At 41.4% G+C, this 24082-nt stretch overlaps 1 protein-coding gene across 1 annotated transcript; it reads left to right on the top strand.

The window, feature by feature from the left end:
* The first annotated feature begins 466 nt into the window (after positions 1 to 466).
* Positions 467 to 22910, top strand: LOC129237103 (zinc finger FYVE domain-containing protein 26 homolog). The gene is made up of 8 exons (XM_054871532.1): positions 467 to 861; positions 944 to 1746; positions 2833 to 3898; positions 7116 to 10208; positions 10272 to 10530; positions 18191 to 19356; positions 22059 to 22189; positions 22254 to 22910. The coding sequence occupies exons 1-8, from the start codon at positions 769 to 771 to the stop codon at positions 22675 to 22677; spliced, it is 7035 nt and encodes a 2344-aa protein (XP_054727507.1). The 5' UTR covers positions 467 to 768; the 3' UTR covers positions 22678 to 22910.
* The last annotated feature ends 1172 nt before the right edge of the window (positions 22911 to 24082 follow it).

Genomic DNA, 24082 nt, shown 5'->3' with positions numbered 1-24082 from the left:
TTATTAAAATTAAAATAATTTTTTGAAATTATCGTTGCTGTTTGGAAGTAAGATAACATCACATGACAAAGACGGCTTCCTGCAGCCCTTACAAAGTAAGCGAGCAAGGCGTTTGTGAAGCGCTTGAAGACAGCTCCTTCTCAAAAGCATTCTCGTACAAGCGGTGGCATAATGACTTGCAATAACACCTTCTATAAGATGTTCCGTCGCAAGCGAAAATGCAATGCCTTGCGTTTTGGCTCATTTCATATAAAAAATAATTAAGGAAATCATGGAGATGGTAAGGCCCTCCCGATTCCAAAGAAGAGCTTCTGTAATCGCTTTTCACTCCTTCTTTTTTCTACTGGGGTTGCACGGTCGCTTAGTATACCTACGCACAAATTTCGCGGAATTCTGGCAATTGAATGTGACTTATAAAGTTCACTGTCTGGCAACTCCATGCTGCTGTTCGGTGTGGTGTCAAAACACGACATAGAGAATGCATCTTCTATCATTCCTGGCATCAAAACAAAAGCAGCTGATATCACATATGGAAATTAAACAAAGAAAATTACATACATATATATTTTGAAAAGATTAAAAATTTCACTGAAATAGCAATTAGTTTCGTAACTACTGAGCAAATGTTTGTGAAAAATAAAATATAAGAAAAAGGAAAATGTGCATAGTAATGAAATCTATTAAGTGAAAATCTGCCATTAACTGAAGTAATGCAGTTGGTATTCAATGCAACAAAATAAGTGATTATTTACGATTAATTTGGTGAAGATGTCGGAGATAATGGAGCACATACATGCTCGAGAGTCAAATATGCAGGAATACTTGGAGCTACTGCCCCCGTCGGAATGTAGCTTGCTAAAGGTTTGTAATTGCACGGTGGCACTTGGGTACATTGAGTACTTACATACATATGTATGCATATGTACTTTGATCTCTTTTGCAGAGTTGGCTGCAGGCCTTAGGCGCCGACATCGACTCTAGCGGACCAGCAAATTTCGAAAGCATAACGCAACTGCTAAAGCGCCGCACATACCCAACATTACAGATATTGAATTTGAACCGCGAGAAATCCAAACTTCATATTCGGCGTGTAATCGCTGAAGTGTTGCAGCTATTATTGACGCAAAATGATAGCAAATGTAGGTCGCAGTTCATTAATTTCATTGTGAACTTTCCGCTAAATATACTGGATGTGACGTCATTACGCTTACGGTTAATAAAACAATTAATTTCGGAGATGGCGCAGACTGATGATGCTTACTTAGCATTGCTGGCACGACAGGACTCCAACCTCTTAGTGGAAGTACTTGAACAGTCACAGGAGCAGTGGCAGAATTGCACAACAGGCGTACCAAATAAAGAATTCGTATTACATCAGGCTTTGCGCTATAAGCAGCATTTTGCACCGTTGGTAGCGATACACTTGAAGAATGCGCATAGTGTCGCCGATAAGGGGCTGCGCAATAATTTGCTGATATTGAAAATTGCCAATGAGCTATCCAATACCACACAAACATTGGCCGAAGTGGGTAACATAAACAAATGGTTGACAGAATATTGTGTTGATGATACTCCGGCGCATTTGAAGGAAATGCATAAATTTTTCTATGCCGATTTTCAGCGCATTGCAATTATTATGGATTTCTTGAAAAGATTCTCGGAAGCATATAAATGTATTCCATTAGATACAATACTAAATACGCGTTACGCTCTAAATCTGCTGTACGACTACGACATCGATGTGAGGTAAACTTGCTGTCATATATAGGGTGGGCCATGTAAAAATTTGCTTTTCGAATCGGCTATAAAAAAAAAACTAATCAATATTTTTTCAAATTTTTTTTTTTTTTTTTTTGAAGATTGAACATTGTCATTTATGAATGAAAAATAATATCGTTCAAATGACTGCCACGACTGGCTTTACAGTCGTTTCCACGACAGTCGGTTCTACGTTACCGAAACGAATCGGATTTATATCCGGCCAAGGACTGTCACTCCAGCAGCATTCCCCGTATGTAGGTGGGGAGAATGTTTATGCTGCTACAACAACAACAACTAGCTTTACAGTAGGCCACTCGATCAATCCAATTTTTAAGCACATTTCCGATTGTTTGGACTCCAATTTCATGAATGGCAACTTCGATGTTTTAAAGCATCAATCGTCTCTGGATGGTTCGCATAGCATTTGTCCTTAACGGCTCCCCATAAAAAATAGTCCAACGGGCTTAAATCACAGCTCCGAGGCGGCCAATTGATATCGGAATTCAAAAACGGTAGCCAAAAGTTCGAGTGTAACTTTGGCAGTGTGACAAGTTGCACCGTCCTGTTGAAACCAAATGTCGTCCATGTCATCCTCTTCAATTTTTGGAAACACCTCGTTGAGCATGTCACGGTAACGCTCGCCATTTACTGTAACCGCGGCTCCTCGCTCATTTTCGAAAAAAATGGCCCGATGATGCCGCCAGACCAAAAACCGCACCAAACAGTGACTCGTTGTGGATGCATTTGCTTCTCTACAGTAACGTGTGGATTTTCTGAACCCCAAATCCGACAATTTCGCTTATTGACGTAGCCACCGATGTGAAAATCAGAGGGAAAGGAGAAGACTCACCACTTTGGAAATAGGTTTTTAATATTTCCCGATTTTGTTCAAGCGTATATCGTCCTATTTCGTAAATGTCAAACCTTTAAGTAAATTATGAACACATTTGACATGTCATTTGTGTTACCATTCTCAAAAGCATAGGTGGTTCAAAAAGCAAACGCTATATGGCCCACCCTGTACATACTAATCAATTCTTTCGTTTACTATTATTTTGCTATCGCTTTCAGTTTCGAAGATACCCGTCGCTTATTGGAAGCCACACGCAAGTGGCAAATACATTTATCAAAAACGAAATGTCTTTATGAACTTGAAATGGAAACATTAAACTATTACACAGCCTTGTCCACTGTGTGCGACATAATGCTGCCCATCACAATTAACGGTAATTTGGATACATATTACGACGGCAAGATTCAGCAATTGAACGCAATGCTGCGAAAAATACTCAACGTGGACATGTTATGCGCACTTATCGAAGACATTTTCCAGTTGATTTTTCTGCGCTGGGAGCATTTGCGCATGTCTTCGAATATATTTTTTTCTGCAATTCGGCCGAATCGTAGTCACTCTGGACACTCAAGCGCCGCTAATAGCACAGCTGCAGCTACCGATGAGACTCATACAACGTCGATGCGTTCAACGCCCACTTCAGCTAGCAGCGGACGTCATGGTTTCATTTGTAACGGTCGTTCACTTCAAGCAATTTTTGGATTTCTGAAAAATTTCATAACCAAAAAAATACATTCAGAAGATTACAAACATGCATCAGAGCGTGTGCAGCTTCGCTTTCAGCGTATCATTGATGTAATATCTGAGGCATTGTGGAAGTATTCCGTTTTAGAGAAGTTCGATAACTCCCCTATATTAGCAAACATACAGCAAAAGTATGGCTTAGCACCCGAAGATCTCCTACAACTGGTGCGTGTGCATGCCGATGCTGTAGACAAATCTTCCAGTGATGATGACAGTCGCGATCGCAGTAATCACGCTAGTTTGTCGCGTCGCAAGGCAGCACGAAAAAAACGACGTGCCACAATAAGTGGTGCTGCAGGAGTAGTGCGCCCAATGTTGCAAGATAGCGAACTAAATCAAGGCAGCGGAAATGTAATGGCACGCAGCGTCACCGCTGCCGAAGATGGAGCGCAAAATCCTGTGCATGAACTAAAGTCACGGCGCGAATTTGATTGCTTCACCGAACGGAGTATTATACCACAGATGTTGGGTTCGCCAGAGGATTTGGCAATAGTAGCATTGTCTTTGAACAATTTCAACGACGTCAAATTCATTATTGAGGTAAGTTGGCCATGTTGTTGTTGTTGTTGTTTTAACAGTTATCGAAGCCCCGTCAGTGTAGGGTATATCACCGGCCGTCTTCGTCTGGCTCATCTAAAGGTAGGCCCAGGAAATATGATGTTTCGACGCGTTGGGGTCCAGAGGGAGAGGGGTGTTAGATGAGTGGGCTTGATGGGGCATGTGAAAAGGTGGTTAGTGTCGTGCCTTCACCACATTCACATGCCGGACATATGTTTGGTATGTCGGGGTCAATTCTGGATATGTAGGAGTTTAACCTGCTACAGTATCCAGAACGTAATTGTGCCAGTGTTACGCGTGCCTCACGGGGAATCTGGAGCTCTTCATCTGCAATAGGTGGTGGTTGGACTCCGATTACGGCATTCACAGGACGGGAGTTCATGAAGGTGGTGACGGTCTACCGGTGGTCACGCAGCCAAAAAACTTGCAAAGTAGGGGAAAGTGAGAGAGTAAAATGACATTTCATTTTGAGGGGAAGTTGCAAGTTTTTACTGGATAAATTTTTACTTATAAGAACTTGCAAGCAGCATTTGAGCAGCTGATCGCAAAGTAAAAAAAAAACACGAATTTTGCAATTGCGAACACAAATTGCAATTGCTAAAGGAATTTTCTTCATCTGACTGCGATGATGAAATGCAAAAATTATTCCGTGCTCGTTATTTTGCATTTTATTTGCTTTATTTTTTTAATTTAATACGGCGTAGCTCAAGTGAAAAAAAATAAAATTTTTCCTATGCGTCATAGCTGGTTGAAAATTTCTTCAAAATACATATGCAGCTTTATATATGTACGTAAATACATATGTACTTCGTTACGTTATACAACGCGCAATAAGATAAGTAAGCTCTTCATCATATAATCGTTTTTTTTGTTTGTGGAAAAGCTGCATTCGCACTAACCATCAGTTGGGTGTAATTTTAAGTTGCTCTCGTTCGAAGCTTTTTGCATATTAAGTTTTATAAAATCGAATTCAATGAAAAGATCGCCAGTTCAATTTCAAGAACCATTGTGAGAGGCTCAAGCAGGAAGGACTTCAAAAAAAAAAAAAACAAAATAAAATAAAAAATTGTGAGGAATATACTTAGTTCTGCCATTAGTTTTGTTACAAGATAAGTCCGTTATAGATATGAAATTATAACACTTTTTTTAATGAAGTTAGTTTTATTTAATGATGTAAATCTTCTAAAAAAAATTTCGATTTTAATTCGAAACGATGATCATTAGCTTCTACATAAGCCTTTCAGCTATTAGGCCATTAAGCCATTGCAGCACACGCGGTTTCCATAGATACTGACGTCGCTGCTCGAACCAAAGATTGTTTAAGACTCTCCAAATTTCTGTGAGGTCTTCGCCAGGTCGTGTTCTCCAATTCTGACCACAAACTGTAGTCGAATGGACTCACATCCGCCCTTCCAGACGGCCAATCTGCTGCGGCTATGAACCCAGGAATATTGTTTTTAGCCACTTCTGGGTGGATTTTGCTTTATGGGCTGGAGCGGAATGTTGCTGGAGGATTCAAGGCTCTCCATTGAAGGGAGTACTGCTCAACTGCTTCTCTACGCCTTTTAAGGCATCCTTCTGGTAAACTTTTCCCCCGTCTTCCTCACTGCGAGGTATCTACAACTTTCCTTGACTAAGTCCACGGCGATCCTCTTTACCACCTGGGCAAAGGAGGTCAAACTGCAACTCAATGTCAAAGTCGACGAAACACTGCTACCGACTGTTAACAGCCCCAAAATTTTGGAAGTTACCTTCGACAGTTTGCTTTCTGAAGTACAAAACCGCAACAAGGCCCTCAAATCACTAGCCGGTAGTACTTGGGGCAAAGAAAAATGAATATTGTTGACGACATTTAAAGCAATTGGCCGGACGATTCTAAATTACGCTGCACCTATCTGGTCCCCTAGTGATACGCAGTGCACGAAGCTCTAGACACTGCGACGGGATGCCTCCTGATGTCCCCACTACAACACCTAAACAATGAGGCCCAGATGCTTCCTGTGAAGGAGCACAACAAACTGCTCAGCAAACAGTTTCTGCTTGGATGCTACCGCAGGACCCATTCATGCAGACACCTGCTTAAACCTGAGCCGCCTCCCAGGTACGTCAGGAGACAACTCTTCTACTCAACGTGATCTAGGACCAAACAAATCGACAATTACTGGACCGGACAGTGTTTAGACAGACTATAAACGACATTTATCGGGATACACTTACCACTTTCTTGAGCTCTCGACACCCAAATGCCGTTATCAGAGCCCAACCACCACCCATAGCAGGTGAATAGCTCCAGCTACCCCGAGAGACCCGCGTAACCGTGGCGCACTTACGTTCTGGTTACTGTAGCAGGTTAAAATTCTAACTATCCAGAATCGACCCCGACATACCCAATATATGAGAAGCATGTGAAGGTACCCCGCACGACACCAACCACCTTTTCGCATGCTCCATCAAACCCATTCATTTAACACCCTTTTCCCTATGGACCCTACCTGTTAGCCTGCTGTTGTGATCTACATAACACTGACAGGGATAAGTGAGACTGAGTATAATTTATGAGTAGACCAAGGCGCATTAATTAAAGGTGGTAGTACTAGACCAACAACAATGTTTTGTAGATTTGATTGCCAAAGTAGAAAACAAAGAATGAATTTGCCTTGTTTCATTCTGAGCTGACAGCTACATGGACACGGCGAAGAAAAAAAGCAAATCAGCTGATTTGCCAACACCACCTTTAATAGATTCGCCTTGGAGTAGACAATGCATACGAACAAAAGCAGTACATTATAAAATTTGTCACAGAACTTATGGCAAGACTAAGTATTTCAGGTATTGTTTTGTTTACTGTTTTATAAGGTTAACAAAAGCTTTATAAGTATAAAAAAGGAATAATAATAAGTAACAGTTATATTTAATATACTAAGCGTGTGAAGATCGGTTATGTTTTTGATAAGGTCGTTACGGATCCCCTCATCTACCTAACTGGGGCTACCATTGTCCGTCATAGAGAAGGTTTCCTTAAAATGGTACTTGAATTCGATTGGTTTTTGCCAGAAACCATAGACGACAGCTGCCTCCAAAAGCCACACCAGAATTATGTAAACCTGCGAGAAAAAAATAATTTAGATAATCTTTACACAACTTTTTTTTAAATTTAATTTTGTATGAAAAAGTAAATTTTTTTTTATATGCTTTCCAGACTTTTCACCTACAAAACACCGCACTCAACCGGGAGCTGCTGTTCGTCGAACAACAACAGCAAATCAAGCATAAACTCGCAACTATTTACGAGAAATATGAGCAGAAAGAGCAGTGCAGCGGCGTTGCGGATCCGCCGAAAGCCACCGTTGAGCAGATACGCAACGTGGCAGACAAAGGTTTCAGTATATCGCGAATTATCAGTGTCATTGACAAATTTGCGCTCACGCAAAGTATACAAGCCACACCGGAACAACAACAAATTTGCCAGCGCCACATGAACAATCCACAGTACTCATTTTTGCGCAATTTCGAGACTCACAACTTGAATGCAATCATCATCACAGATTTGGTGCTCAATTTGCCTTTCAATCGCGAAATCATTTCGAATGTGTTGACGGTCATACGGCGTCAACAGCAAGTGCCCAGTGGAAGCATGTCGCGTTCCTTTAGAACGGAGGCCACTGCCACTGCCACAGCCGGCAGTAGCTCCAACACCAATTCACAGTTATATGGCGATATGGGCGCCTTGACGTTGCTCGAAAATCTCAGTGAATGTTTGGCATCCTTGAAGGAGCAGCGGCTATCGCAGTTGCTTTACGACAACCACTACTCGCTGAAACCACACAAATTGGCAGTGGAGTTGCAGCGCGAGCGCGCCTTTCACAGCGTCTTTCCCAAAGCAGCTAGCGAAATCGGGCATGTCGATGATTTGCGCACGCATGCGTCACTCTTTCATGATCTCCAAGCGAAATGCAATTACTATCAACGTTTCATCGCCTATGTGCAGCAACTTGCGTACCTAGTCCACTTGCGCGATCGCAATATAGAGTATCATACGAGCGCACTGCTGAAGATCAACATCTGTGACGTCATTGGCGAATTGATATTCGAATGCGATATGACGCCACTGGAGATCGAGGCGAATGTGTCGGCGCTCAATTTGAATTTGGTGCATGTCATAGCGCTGAATGTCTGTCCCGAAATCGCCGGCAAATGCGGTGGCGTTGGCGGCTGGAAGGGTGTGTGGCGCAAGATCTCCGACCAAAAAGCCGAGAACATACTTAACTATGTGGCAAATCAAAATTCGTTACTGGCACGTCTGCTGCAGGGCGTCATCAACGCGGCTGACGTGTCCTTGTCGGCAAATAACTTAAGTACGCAGTACTTGGAGAGTTTGCTGGAACTGGAGGAGATTGAGTGCTTAGCGCAGTTATTTGATGGCAATAAATTTGTGGCAGCCTTGCGCTCCGACTACGATCCCAGAGATCTGGTAGGTAATGTCACATCGAAATTGACACAGTTGGAGCTGCTAACATTGGAACTGGGCCATCAACCAAAAGCATTGCAGCAAGCGCGCACTGATCAGCTGCTAGTACAACTAATCGAAGAGGATGCGCGCAACATTTGTTTGGCTGGGCGCATACATGACGTAGGTGTGCGCGCTAAGTTAATTCGCGACAATTTTACGAAAATTGCCACAACACGCCTGGCCAAGGAGTTAATTGAAAATACGCTGCAACATAAGCATGCGGCAACAAGCATATCAGTGGCGTTGCGCCACCAGCTCGAGGAAACCTTAGCTGACATTACTATTTACGCGAAAGTCTCCGAGGTGCTGCAGTTCGAGACGTGGCCGCGCGCCTACGACTTCGGCTTGAAAACGCCAACGGCGATATTTGAGAAATTGTTGCAGTTGCATTTGTACAAGTTGTGCTACAATTGGTGTCGCGTGGTGAAGTTGACCGCGCACTTTGCTGCGCAAAAGCAACGTTTTTTGGATGTGCTGCTGTACGCGCTGCTCGAGTTCCATGACGATATAGGCGACAGCGGCACTTCCGCTTTCGGCGTTGGCGATAGTGAGGGCGAAGTGAACAAATACTTACTGCAGATCCTCGAAACATTCCCCGTTGCAGATGTGGTCGAGTTTCTGGACAAACACAAAGACAAGTTTCGTTCGGTATATCTAATGAGTTACGCCGTTGACTATCTGTCACGCCACAATCCGCACGAATGTCAAAGCTATCGAAATTATAAAATTTCTCTCGTCATTTTTGAACAGCTAACGCCCAACGAACTTGCTCCGTTCTGGAAACTTTTCAAATACCCATTGCTGATAATTGAGCAGTTGGTGATGAACACAAAGTTTGAGACGCTGACCAAAGTGTTAGCGGCTGTGCGTAGTGCGCTGTCGCACGTGGACGCCGTTGACGCGCAGGTGTGTTCCTTTTGTTTTGACAAACGCGGCCACATTTACGACATACACACGCGCAGTCCGAAGTCGCCGCTGAAAGTGAAGTTCCAACTGGGCACCGACACTGGCCATACGACAAAGTCTGCATTTATTTTGCTCAATTTCAATTTGTATCAGAAGAATCATGTCATCACGCATGAGTGCATCGATTTGCTGCTCCGTATCTACGGCACCAAGGCGCTGGACTATCACGTCTCCGACATCGCCTCTTCGTCGGAACGCATCTCGCAGACCACAGACATGCAACAGTCGTTGGACTCGTTGTGCGGCGCATTTCAAATGCCGCCAACGGCACCGACGCGTGACGATTGGGTGCGCGACGATGATGCCACGCACTGCATGTGCTGCCATCGTGCCGCATTCACCATGCTGATGCGTCGCCATCATTGTCGTCGTTGCGGACGGGTGGTTTGCTTTGCCTGCTCGACGCATCGCATGCGCATACCCGCTCTGTACGATGATGTGGAGGTGCGTGTTTGCAACGACTGCTTTAGCAAAACAGAAGAGGCGCAACGCAAGCGTGCGGAAGCCGAAGTGAAACGCGATGGCGTTACGACTGCCGTTGGCAATGGTGCACGTGTGCATGAAATCGACGTTTATAAGTGGCAGCTGTGCGGCAACATTACGCACGACAAGCTGTTGCGTGAGGAGTTCTGCTACGAGCATGCGCCCAGTGTGGCGTTATGTCTCTCCATACTCGCTTTTCATCAGAGTCAACAGAAATGTGTCGACTTGCTGTTGTATCACTGCCACAAATTGGAAAAACTATTCGTGCCAAATCCGGAAGTCGACTACGAATTGGTGGCTAAGATGATGAGCTGTCTTGCATTGGCTGCTAAGGTAAAATTTGCTTGCAGAATTTTGTATCTGAATTTACATAAAAAATGTTTTTGTATTTGATAGGTGCGTGGTGGTCCACCTGAAATTGAAACTATACGCGAGCATGCGGCGATTATTATGTCAGTGGTGCAAAATGGCTGCGAGGCGCTAATACCAGCGGGTCCTCTGAACAATCACAGCCTGCGCAAACTGGGCGATTCGCTGGTGCAAGCCGAAAAATGGGATTTGGCATTTGAAGTGCATCTCAAGTGTGGATTTCCCACAGCCGGAGTTATGGCCGCACACGGGTTATCTTGTCTGCGGGCAGGTTGTTTTGATACAGGTAATCAAGTAAATTTAGAAATGAAAATAACTAAGATTTTAGCAAAACTAAAATTTTTTTCAAAAGCAGCAAAAAAAAAAACTGAATGAATGTTGTAGATTGGATCAGTTGAAGATTTTAATTTTTTTTTATTTTCTAGAAATTTCTTGTTCAAATTTTTGCAGTTTCTATTGGAACTAAAAACGGGTTTTAAAAGTCTTTTATATAAGGTTTTAAAAAAGGTATTTTATACAAAACTAGAGTGTTTGTAAAGAGTTTAGAAATTTGAGGTTAGGTATATCTGGCTGATCTGAATACATCTCATATAGACTACAACGGTCCGTAGTGTTACCAGTGTTGTTGGAGTCCTTTTGCAAGTTCGTAGCAATATTTTGGCAATCCTGTGAGAGGTCGAGGCGGCCCATGGAGAGAAGGTTGGGGTTATTTTAGGTTAAAATTGGTTCTTGCAAGGATTAATTCTGTGTTGAAGAGTTTAATCAAAATTTAATTTTGAAACCATGACGAAAGTGTTTCAAAATAACTTTTGGTTCTCTACGCTACCAAAACGACCGAAATTTATATCTGCGTAAGACCGCTCCTACAGAATTTCTCATAAATTTATACAGTCAGAACATCTTCACAATGAAGCTTCCGAAGAGCTGCGAAGACAGGCTTGTTGTGAAATTTTAACCAAAATTTTTCAAATTAATTAATTATTAACATCATTGCGAAAAACATCAAGACGCGCCACAAAAATTGAATGAGAAACTCAGCCAAACAACCAGCAAGGGATGTAAACACTAATTTTTAATATTTTGATTTCTTAATACTTTGTTTTTCTGATGGTTTTTTGCACTTTATTCTATATGAAAATGGGTTTCTTGTGGAAAAAAATTAAATTAAATTAAAATGAAATAAAAAAAATATTATTTAAAAAAAAAAAACTTAAAAGAAAAGAATTAATTAAAAAAACTTGATAAAAAAGAAAAAAATTAAACCAAACATATGAAACAAAAATTAAAAAAAGGCAGTTCAAATAAATTAATTAAAAAAATAAATTAAAACCAAAAAATTAATTAAAAAAATTATTTATTTATTTAAAATTAATTAAAAAAATAAATAAAACAAAAATTAATTAGAAAAATAAATAAAACAAAAATGAATTAAAAAAAAATAAATAAAACAAAAATTAATTAAAAAAAATAAATAAAACAAAAATTAATTCAAAAAATAAATAAAACGAAAATTAATTAAAAAATAAAATTAAGAAAAAAAGTGAATAACAAAAAATTTAATTAAAAAATAATAAAAAAACTTCATTAAGAAAAAAATTATTAAAAAAATAATTAAAGAAAACCTAATTAAAAAAAAAATAATTAAAGAAAAATTAATTAAAAAATAATAAAAGAAAAATTAATTTGGTAAAATAATTAAAGAAAAATTTATAAAAAAATTAATTAAAAAAAAAAACAAAAAATTATGAAAAAAATGTATTAAAAAAAATAATAAATAAAAGTAAAAAAAAAATTAAAAAAGAAAATTAGAAAAAAAAATTTTATTTAAAAAAATCACCAGCAACGTCATCGATTTTCTCTTTTTTATCAGCGTGATTCTTTCGCTTAAATAGCATAAAGAATGGACACGAAAAATTTTAAAAATTAAATTAATTAAACAAAAAACTCATATCACTTCTCTTTGTTTTAAATAAAATGGCGCATCTTAGATTTCACTTCTCTCATTAGGCGATGATGTTGAGATGGCAACTCTTAAATAGTCAACGTGTATTCTAGTTATTATAAATTCCTTTTTGTTAAGCTTTTCTTATTTACCTATATATGCACAATATTGAATAAACGTTACTTACTCCGCTTTTATATCTTGAAGAAGAAAGACGCATTTAAACAGGTTATGGGCCCAGGGCCTTTCGATTTTGCGCTTTTGAAGAAAAAAAATTTTTGTGAGGTAAGGACTCAAGATGAGTGTACCTAGTCTTCAAATCGACAAATTAGATGACAGAAACTATGATTCCTGGGAAGTGCAGATGAGGAGTGTGCTCATCCATGGAGGCTACTGGAAGATGGTGTCTGGGAAGTTGACCCATGAGAATGCAGAGGACAAATTGAAGTTTGAAGCCGACGATGAAAAAGCGCTAGCAACAATCTTTTTATGTGTCAAGTCGCCGCAATTGGCACATGTAAAGAAGTGCAAATCTTCTAGAGATGCGTGGGTGAAACTGCAGGAGGTGCATCATCCGAAAGGGCCGTTGCAAAAGGTTTCGCTTTACAAGAGACTGCTGAATTTGACCATGGAGCAAGATGGCAATGTGGTGCAACATATTAATGATTTCACAGAAATTTCAGAAAAGCTGGCTGAAACGGGTATAGAAATTCAGGAGGAGTTGCTTTCCATTATGCTCTTATCCAGTTTGCCCAAAGAATTCGAGAACTTCGTGGTGGCTATTGAAACAAGGGACTCCCTACCCAATTTCACCATTTTGAAGCAGAAAGTTCTGGAAGAAGGAAAAAGGAGAAATGAGAACAACGAGAGCGAAGTAGCAACAGGTGAGCATGCGTTTACAGCGAAAAGCGTGAAAAAGAAAAAGTTCGGCAACAACTTCAAAAAGGAGCGAAAAGAATTCAAAGGAAATTGCTTCGTTTGTGGTGAGAAGGGGCATTATGCAAATCAGTGTGAGAAGAAACAGAACAATAAGAACAAAGGACTAGCGATGCTGAGTGCTGCTGAAGTCAAAAGTTGGAAAGAGACAGCATGGTATATCGACAGTGGCGCGACATCACATATGTGTAACGACCGCCGCATGTTCACGCGTTTGGATAAACACGACGAGCAGATTGCACTTGCTGGAGACAACTATATAAAAGCAATAGGCAAAGGAGATATTGTGATTCGTCGTGGAATCGAAATGAAAGATGTGTTGTATTCACCAGAACTACAAGCAAATTTTATTTCTGTAAGCAAAGCTGTAGAGAAAGGGTATACAGTGATATTCGACTCGAGCAAAGCCACAATAAACGACAGATCAGGCGAAGTACTTTTACAAGCCGATAGAAAAGATAGCCTTTTTGTGTTAAGAAATAGCGCAGAAAAAGCATTTGCAGCATGCAATAGTGACATAGCATGGCATAACCGAATGGGACACCTAAACTTCAAAAGTCTGCGGGAGCTAAGCCGTCGAAATATAGTGCGCGATATGCAAGTAAACAGTCGTGGCGATACAGGAAATTGCAGAACTTGCATGCTAAGCAAAATTCATGTACTACCGTTTCCTGATGAGTCTAGTACAAAAACAAAGGATTTGCTACAACTTGTACACTCAGATGTGTGTGGACCCTTCCGAACTAATTCAGTAGGTGGCTCAAAATATTTCGTTACCTTTATTGATGACTTATCACGACGTATTTTCGTGTACTTCATGAAAGCAAAGAATGAAGTTTTTAAATATTTCAAGATATTTAAAGCACAAGTGGAACTTCAAACGGGACATAAAATCAAGGCGATCAGGTCTGACAACGGTCGCGAGTACGTCAATGCAGAATTCGACGCATATCTTCAAACATACGGTATAACAAGGCAGTTGACAGTGGCATATACTCCGCAGCAAAATGGAGTGGCGGAACGCGCGAATCGCACACTGGTCGAGATGGCGCGATCGATGATGGTGCATGCTGGTGTTATTCAATGTTTGTGGGCTGAAGCTATAAATACGGCAGCATATATCAGGAATAGATGCACATCAAATAAGCTGGGAGACAAAACTCCGTACGAAGTGTGGTGGAACAAAAAGCCCACTGTAAAGCACTTTCGCACGTTTGGTTCTATTGCAGTTGCATTAGACAAGTCGCATAAGAAGTCCAAATTCGAGGCCAAAGGTAGGCAGTACATTATGGTTGGTTACTCAACAACAGCAAAAGCTTATCGCTTATATGATGAAAAGAGTCATAAAGTTATTGAGCACCGAGACGTTTTGTTTGACGAAACTGCTTTTAATAAATATTTTGATGGCGACAACCCTGAAGAAGGGGTAGATTTAGTGCTACTGAATTGGGAGAAAGAGATAGACATTTTGCAGCAAAGTAAGCATGAAGATGCTTATGATACACCAAACAGTGACATCGATAGCGATTCAAGCGCGCATCAGATGAGCGAAGAGCAAGCAGAGAGAGAAGTGAAAATCGGACAAGGCAGACCCAAACTTCCGCGCACGTGCAAGGTAAGCAGACCGAAAGATCAATTCAATGAATTATACAGCATGGTAGGAGAAGGGGTACCGCAAACCATTGAAGAAGCGCTAACTTCTAAAAATAGTAGAAAATGGAAAAAAGCAATGGAAGACGAATATTTCGCGCTTAAGAAAAACAATACCTGGTCAGTGACAGATTTGCCAGCTGATGGCACAGCCATTCCATGTAAATGGGTGTTTGCATTAAAGAAAGACGAACACAGCAAAATTGTGCGCTACAAAGCACGTCTTGTGGCGAAGGGTTGTAATCAGCGTTATGGAATTGATTACAAAGAAGTATTCTCACCGGTTGCAAGATATTCTACTATTCGACTTATGTTGGCATTAGCAGTGCAACATGAAATGCATCTTCATCAAATAGATGTGAATTCAGCATATTTAAACAGTGAGCTTCAAGACACGATCTACATGCAGCAACCGCAACATTTCGTCGAGGGCGAGTCGTCGCAGAAAGTTTTGAAACTCCATAAGGCCATATATGGGTTAAAGCAAAGTGGCAAAGAGTGGAATAGCAAGCTTGATGGTGTGTTAACGCGCATTGGTTTTACTGCATGCGAAAATGAGCCCTGCTTATACAAGGCAAATTTCAACGAGCAGCTTACGTTGGTGCTGGTGTATGTTGATGACCTGATCATAGGGTGCAGAGACAAGGCAGTGGTGATTAAAATAAAACTACAACTGGCAGAACTATTCGAGGTAAGCGATAAAGGTATGTTACAACACTTTTTGGGAATTGAGTTTAGTCGCGATGGAGAAACAGGCGAGATGACTATTTGTCAAGCACAGTACATACGTGAAATGTTGTCACAGTATGGTATGAAAAATTGCAAAGCTGTATCGGTTCCATTAGAGAAGGGATATCAAGTCGATTGTGCAGATGATTGCGAGAAGGCAAATCAAACGGATTATCAGTCCCTTATTGGTGCTCTTATGTATCTGGCCATTACAACGCGTCCTGATATACTGCATTCAGTGTCAAAAATGGCGCAGCGTAATTGTAACCCTCATGTAGAGCATTTTTGCAAACTGAAACATATTCTTAAGTATTTGGCTGGCACTGTAGAAATGAGAATGAAATTCCGTGCAGGCGAACAGTCCATAAAAGGGTTTGTGGATGCTGACTGGGGAGGTGACGTGTTGGACCGGAAGTCGTATACTGGATTCATGTTTTTCTACGGCGATTGTCCAATATCTTGGGAGTCGAGAAAGCAACATACGGTTGCACTCAGCAGCACAGAGGCAGAATATATGGCTGCATCAGATGCAACAAAAGAGGCTATATATATGAGGCGATTGTTGGTTGAACTTGGAATTGGTCAAAACGAGCCTGTAGAGCTGTATATCGATAACCAAGGCGCTATGAAATTGGCGCAAAATCCTGTTTATCATAAACGTAGCAAACATATTGACATCAAATTCCATCACATTCGCGAAGCCGTACAGAGGAAGGAAGTTGAGCTGAGATATTGTCCTACAGACGAAATGCTGGCTGATATTTTAACGAAGAATTTAGCCAAGAACAAACATTATAATTTCATGAAATTAATGAATTTTGAATAATTTTTGTAAAACAGTATCCACGTTGAGGAGGAGTGTTGAGATGGCAACTCTTAAATAGTCAACGTGTATTCTAGTTATTATAAATTCCTTTTTGTTAAGCTTTTCTTATTTACCTATATATGCACAATATTGAATAAACGTTACTTACTCCGCTTTTATATCTTGAAGAAGAAAGACGCATTTAAACAGATGAAACTCAGTTTTTGTTACGGTATCTGCCGCTCTCAGCCAATTCATTTTGATTTGCTACTCATTTTAAATTTCCTTTTTTCAGTTTTAGCAATTTTCTTTTAACAATTCCTCAATATTTTTTAATAGGTTACAACTGTGGACAGTTTGGTGAGTTGTGGTCCGTTTGAGCAAGATTTAGCCCCGTGGTTTTCATACCAGTTCATGGCAACAGGACTATAATGACACGATGCTTAATCGGATCAGAGCAGAACTGAGTCTGTATGTTGTTTTACGAATAGCAGCAAACGTTTTTGTAAACATTCCTTCATATAAATTTCTTGATTTTTAGTGCCCGAGGTAATGAATGTTTTGCTTTTCATACCACGCTTGGCAAAACAAACATTTTTTACGTAAACCTGCATTTGTGGGATGTAACCCTTCGACATAACGGCCTGTGTTGCCGCATCTCGAAGTGAGAGACAATTTTTTTTCGCAATAATGCCATCACTTCTTTGACTTGTGACTGCAACACAAATCTTTTTAAAATCTTCCACTGCCAGGACTTGGTTCCACGGACAAGGTTTGTCCCAAAATAGACCTCGGTTTCAGCGATAACCTCTTCATAAGAGCGAAATTTCTTACCGGCTAGCTGTTTTTTTAGGTCTGCAACAGCCAGTAGTCGCTGAGGGTCAAAACTGGCGAATACATAATCAAAGTTCCATTCTTTTGATTGACTTGCGACACGATGCGTTGTCTTGATAAAAAAAAATTTTTTTGCTTGCCATATGCGGACGTTTCTTGCAATTTCGACCATCCAATGCTCCGATGAGGCTATATTATATTCAGTGTTGATGGTGTTTCCCTTCTCAAGATAGTCGATGAGTATTACACCACGCACATCTTAAAATACCAAGGTCATAACCTTTCCCGCCTATTGTTGTGCTTTCGGGCGCTTTGGACGAGGTTCACCAGTTGTTGTCCACTCCGACGACGATCATTTTGATTCTGCAGTAAAGTGATGGATCCATTGTCACATATCGATGCAAAATTTCCGGTTTATTACGTTTAAACACGGCCAAACACTGCTCAAAATCATCAACACGTTCTTGATTTAGTCATCAGTAAGTGAACTTTGAACAGAGCTTTCACATAGTCAAATGCTCATGCAATGTAAACCTAACACTTCTTTTGATATCTTTACGATGCAAGCTGACTCACGCAATTTCACTTTTTCATCATTCCAAACGAATTTGTGGATTTTTTTGATGTTTTCTGATGTTACCGCCTCATTAGGACGTCCACTGCGTTGTGTCTCATTGCATCATCGGTGTCCCTACGACCACGTATGAAGTCAGCAAACCATCGTTTTATTGTTGTTTATGATAGAGTGGAGTCCGCATAACATTTTTCAACCGATTGTTTTGCGTGAAGGGTATTTTTACTCTGTTCCCATCAAGGAATTCACGAAATTCTTTTTGTGCCTTTGTTTTGAAGACAACAAAAGTAGCGTCACTCTTAGCTCAATAACTCACGAAGTAATGAATAGAATATCATGAAATTTTGATAGCTCTCGTTTTAAGGTTAGTACGAAGTGAAAAAGAGGTGAATGCAATAAAAGTAATGCTTAAGCCCAGGATTTTTCAACCCATGTGTACGAAAACTAATTTTGTCATAATTCATACCATATTTCAGCACGCGAGAAATTCTCCCATTGCATGACGAAATTGAGTAGCGAATATATAAACGCAAAAATCTGCAAATACATCATGTCCACATCCACTGATGCCGAAAACAATGAGAGTCCCTTCGAGTGGTACAACGATGTTGACATTCAAGCAATCAAAAGACCACAACGCGGCCCGCCACTACTGCAGGAAATAGTGAAAACTATCGAGAACACGCCATGTCTCAAGCCGCAACCAGAAACGCTGAAGCGCGCATCGCTCATACGCAACTCGAATACTTCACTGGCATCACTGCTATCGCGTCGCAAAGACCCCTGCCCCATACGCCTGCATGAGCCCGCACTGGGCATACTCAACACATTGGCTAATCTGAAAAAGATCACAAAAGGTCAATATACTGAAGTGCACAGCAATCTCAGTGGCCTGCATACGAATTTGGACAACAAATCACGGCAGTACTTGCAACACACGCGTGGCTTCGAAGAATGTCTACACTATGTGCTCACCTATGGATCGCACACGGATGTGCTGCAATTCCTCATGCGCCATCACGAGCTTATCGCTACTTTAAAATATTACATTGAACAAAATCTCGAAACCGAATTGTTCATACAAAATATATTTCTCATATCGCTGCGTAATGGCGCTGTGCCCACTTTGATCGAACACATGCAAAAGCTGGACGCCAGTTTGTCGATATGGCGGGTGACACTACTGCAGACATGCCACTACCTGGAAACACAGAATCTACTCAACTCACTCTACCAACTGCAGCTACTGTTGCAGGATCCTGTGCGCGCCAGCATGACTTGCGTCAGATTCTACTCGAAAAATTGTGATAGCTTCCAGAAATTGCATGCCAACGCAATGCATTTGCACAATGCGCACAAGCATTTGCAGTCGCAACTGGAGGTGACGCAGTGGGATAAAGTGGATTTGGAGCCTATGCTGCGCAAAAGAAACAGCTCAGCTGGCAGTCGACGCTCGAGTAGGGGGTCTGGTGCGCATACACCCGCTCTGCACTCGAGCTTTTTGATGGAAATGGATGCGCGTGCACTGAACAGCCACATCAATACGATCTTAATGCAATTGGAAGTGGCGAAATTTCTGGCGCATTGTGAGAAGGAGTCCAACCCAGCGGAGGAGCCCATCACTTTGAAAACACTGAAGCAGGTAAGCATATCTAACTAATTTTGCTAAAATGTTGAAACTTCTTTGGATGAAGATTCGGCTTGACTCTCGGCTTTGGTCACCCACTCCTTTCTTTGCTTCATATTGACGATTTGGTACAAAAAGCGCTGTTTATGTCCGCGTGTAGCTGTGATAAACGGTTCACTAGACAGGTCTAGTTTACTGGGGCGGCAGCTCTTGGTCGGGAAGAACTCGGGTCATTCCGGTAACGTAGAACCGGCTGCCTTGAGAATACACTGAAGCTGAAGCACCTGGGTCCATTGGGAGTAGGATTTCTCAGAAAAGTTTTCAATCTGCCCTTGGCCACTCTCATTATCCCTGACAAGTGGAAAGCAGGGAGAGTGATCCCGCTACTGAAACCAAAACCGTCCATGCGAGAGGACTGTCCTAGTAGCGTTGAACTTGCAGAAGGCTTTCGATACTGTCAGTTATTCCACGCTACTAGATGATATTTTTCAGTCTACACTCTCGCCATGGTTGAAGAGGTGGTCCGCCAACTATCAGAGCGGTCGTCACTCGTTAGTGATTTTTCGAGCCCAAAAAACATCCAAACAGAGGAAGATCACCCTTCACCCTTGCTGTTCAACTTCTATTTATCCCCCAACCACTAGAGGGAGTCTCCCGGGTCTCATACTCTGACGACTGCACGATAATGGCGTCGGGCAATGACATTGATGGCCTGTGCGCCAAAGTGAACGTCTACCTCACCGATCTTTCTTGCTTTTTCACTGCGAGGAATCTCTAACTTTCCCCCACAATTTTCCACGGCGACCTTCTTTACCAACTGGACAAAGGAGGTTAAACTGCAACTCAAGATAAAAGTCGATGACACACAAATTCCGACTGTTTCTTTTTTTCCTTGTTCACTCCACTTGGGAGCATAGGACCTAGACAAGACTCAGTCTTGCGTTGGTTTCGTTAATCTATTTGGCTTTCTGACAGGGTAGGTGATTAGCCTGCCGCTACCAGTCCTAAGTAAAGGGAATGCCCACCTGTCGTTGGAACAACGCCTTCTTACTGCTTGAAGCGTCATCTGTGTGTCACATTTTTCTGGCAGAAGGATCGCACAGATGGTTGAGGACTTCGCTAAATTTGGTGTGTCTGCGCTATTACCGCGATTGCCCGCTTTCTCTTGATGGCGTTGCTGATGCAATGTGTAACTGTGTCTTTTATCTTTGTTTTTTGCTTGTTTTAGCAGCCACAATGTAAGTAATGCCCTGACATTTGTGTGGGAGTAAGGATTGGAAGGGCGGCCGCCGTAGCCGAATGGGTTGGTGGGTGACTACCATTCGGAATTCACAAAGAGAACGTTGGTTCGAATCTCGGTGAAACACCAAAATAAACAAAACAAATTTTCTAATAGCGGCCGCCCCTCAGCAGGCAATGGCAAACCTCCAAGTGTATTTTTGCCATGAAAAAGCTCCTCAAAAAATATCTGCTGTTCGGAGTCGGCTTGAAACTGTAGGCCCCTCCATTTGTGGAACAATAAATCAAGACGTACACCATAAATAGGAGGAGGAGCTCGGCCGAACACCCAAAAGATTGGAGGGATAAGGTTGTTGGGGTTGAGGAATGAAATAATAATTTTTTTTTTTTAGAAACTAGGAAAGTAGGTTGGTTGGTAAGTTTGGAAAAGTGCGAGGACCGTGCTTTACGCGGGACTCGAACCCACAACTTCCGGGATGGCAGGCTAGTGCACTTACGCTAGACTACCGAGGCCTGTTAACAATCCCAAAATTTTGGGTGTAACCTTTCAGTTTGCTCTCCTTCTCTGCGCACACAACCGCAATTGCCACTAAAGTCCAAAATCGCAACAAGGTCCTCAAATCGCTTGCCGGCAGTGCTTGGGACAAAGACTAAGAATTGTTGCTATCGACGTTTAAGGCAATTGGCCGTCCGGTTCTAAACTATGCTGCGCCTGTCTGGTCGCCTGGAACTAATGACACGTAGTGGATGAAGCTCCAGATTTGCCAAAACAGAGCTATTCCGACAGCGACGGTTTGCCTCCTTATGTCACCTCTTCAACACCGTCACAACGCTGCACAGATGCTCCGTGTAACCTAGCACAATAAACTGCTCAGCAAGCAGTTCCTGCTGGGGTGCTTCCGCAGCTTTCACCCTTGGAGACACCTGCTTGAGCCAGAGCCGCCTGCCAGGCACGTCAGGAGACACCTCTTCATTCTCGTCAGCGTAGATCCAGGACAAAACTAACAGACATTTACTGGACCAGACAGTGTTTAGACACACAATAAACGATATTCATCGGGAGACCGTCACCACCTTCCTAAGCTCCCGACCACCGAATACCGTAATCGGAGTCCAACAACCTCCTACAGGCAATGAAAAGCTTCAACTTCCGCGTGAGACCCGCGTAATCTTGGCACAATTACGTTCTGGATATTGTAGCAGGTTAAGCTCCTACTTATCCAGAATTGACCCCGACATACTAACAACAAGTGTCCAAAATGTTGATTTTTGCCTCCTGAGTATTCCATTTCTAAGTCTCAAAACGAAGAAAAAATTAAATAATTCAATAACTCAATTAACATGGTTTTGTAGAGTAGAAAGAGTTCTGTCGAATGAGCTTACCCTTTGCCAAACAGCAAACACATCGTTGTAAATTAAAAAAAAATATAAAAATGCTACGAATTTATTCCCTAACCCATTATTTTCACTTATTACAGATACGCCTTGACCACAGCATCAAGTTAAAGCTGCCCACACTATTCGATGGTCTGCAAGAGCGCATAGAAATTAGCATTTTAATTCTGCTATGCGGCAAAAATATCGACGAGGGTTTTGGTTTGACCTACAGGTGAGCGATATTCTCACGGATGCATTATCATGCAGATTTTAACTATATGATTTCAATTCCGCAGGATCATTAATCATTACAAATTGCCTGGGATGAAAGTATTTGCAGCAGCTGCCAAGTTTCTTGCCTGCAATCAGCGTATTGGCGAAGTCGAGAAGTTGATAAGCTGCATAACGAGCAACAATGGCATCCAAACTCGCGATATTGACGAAATCCTATCCGCCGCTATTAATTCGGCGTGTAATAGCAACGCGCCAGAGGTGAAAGCTGCGCTCGATAATCTCGCCAAGAAGATCCATAGCGTTGAATTGCGCATATCTTGTCACATCTTTATTGGCCAATTGAAATCGGCATACCTTTTGGCGAATAAATATGAGCGCATCGGTGATATTCGTCGCATACTCCGGCAAGCCGAACTCACAAATCAGGTGCACATAAAGAAATTGTGCGAAAGAAAATTGAATTTTAATGCAGCCGCACGTGAATAATTTCCAACACGACTGAAAAGTAGAACAAATATACCCTTTTACAAATGCATACGTGTTTGTATGTGTATGCATACGTACATTTGTATGTATTTCTGTTAATCGAATCGTTAGATATTTACATGTATTGTTGTGATTTTACCTAATAAGCTTTTACAAAATTTATACAAACTCTTATACATATACATGCGTACATACATACATACATATAACCATACACAAAATAAAGTATAAACCATTTAATGTATCCTTATTCGTCATGCCTGATATTATATTTGATGAATTCCATAAGCTAATGCTGGCTGGCTGTCATGAGGCCTACACTCACATACGGTTGCGAAGTCTGGTTGCTGAAATCCCATGAAACCAATCAATTACGAGTAAATTGTTTTGAAAGAAAGATTCTAAGAAAAATAAGTATATGGACTAAGCCGGGTCGATTTTTGGTGAGGCAAAAAAATCGCCCATTGCTCTGTGAAAATCATATTCTAGGGATCAAAATAAGAAACTTTGCCGAAGGAACCATACCTCTAAAACGAATTCTGATGCCCCCCCAATTTGGGTCGAACTTTTTAGTTTCTTTCCTCATGTAAAGGCCAAAAATGGTGATATTTTGAAATGATTGTATGGGGAACCCCCAAGGGAGTTCCAGGGGGTGTGCCACTGGCATGGGTGGATTGGCCGTCCAAAGTTAGTGGGGGTCGGTCATACATTTGGACTCGATTGGAGCACTCTAAATGGGTCAAAGTGGGATTTTTCGTTCGACCCAAATTGGGGGACATCAGAATTCGTTTTATAGGTATGGTTCCTTCGGCAAAGTTTCTTATTTTGAGCCCTAGAATACGATTTTCACAGAGAAATGAGCGATTTTTAAATCGACCCGCCCTAATATGGACTCCTGTACGACTTGAAGACACACTTATCAGGGGTGCAAATGTAATCAGGTACATCAAAGCGCAAAGAATTCGATGGTACGGTCACATGCTACAAATGAACAACGATATACAAGATGAAGTCCAAAATAAATAAGACAGAGCTAAAATAGAAGCGGTAAGAGCTTTGTTCTGATAACTTCGAGTTTACTTATTCAAAATACGAGTAGTCCCCTCTGGCCTCGATATACTGTTTTGTGTGATCTAAAAGTTTTTCGAAAGAGTGTTTCAGGTCATTGACCGGAATGTCTTTCAGGATGGCGGCACAAGCCTTTTGGATGACCTCTACGGACGCAAAACGTTTTCCTTTCATGGCCAAAGGCAATTTTCCGAATAGGTAGAAGTCACAGGGAGCCATATTAGGGGAATGCGGTGATTGATTGATGGTTAAAATGCGTCACAAGAGTTACAACGTTGTAAAGGAAGTTCTCGTCGTTTCTCGCCTATTTAATGAGGTCTTTCAAATGTTGAATTCT

This window comes from Anastrepha obliqua, chromosome 2, assembly GCF_027943255.1.
Source record: "Anastrepha obliqua isolate idAnaObli1 chromosome 2, idAnaObli1_1.0, whole genome shotgun sequence".
NCBI classification, from domain to species: Eukaryota; Metazoa; Arthropoda; class Insecta; order Diptera; family Tephritidae; genus Anastrepha; species Anastrepha obliqua.
The sequence above is the reverse complement of the archived record's forward strand: the minus strand, read 5'-3'. Positions and strand labels throughout refer to the sequence as shown.

What these genes read in the sequence shown, in the direction of transcription:
- LOC129237103 (XM_054871532.1), top strand. Translation starts at nt 769, where the DNA reads ATGTCGGAGATAATGGAGCACATACATGCTCGAGAGTCAAATATGCAG. An exon ending in GACTACGACATCGATGTGAG is followed by an intron (nt 1,747 to 2,832) that starts GTAAACTTGCTG and finishes TATCGCTTTCAG; the next exon opens with TTTCGAAGATACCCGTCGCT. An exon ending in GGTTTTGGTTTGACCTACAG is followed by an intron (nt 22,190 to 22,253) that starts GTGAGCGATATT and finishes TCAATTCCGCAG; the next exon opens with GATCATTAATCATTACAAAT.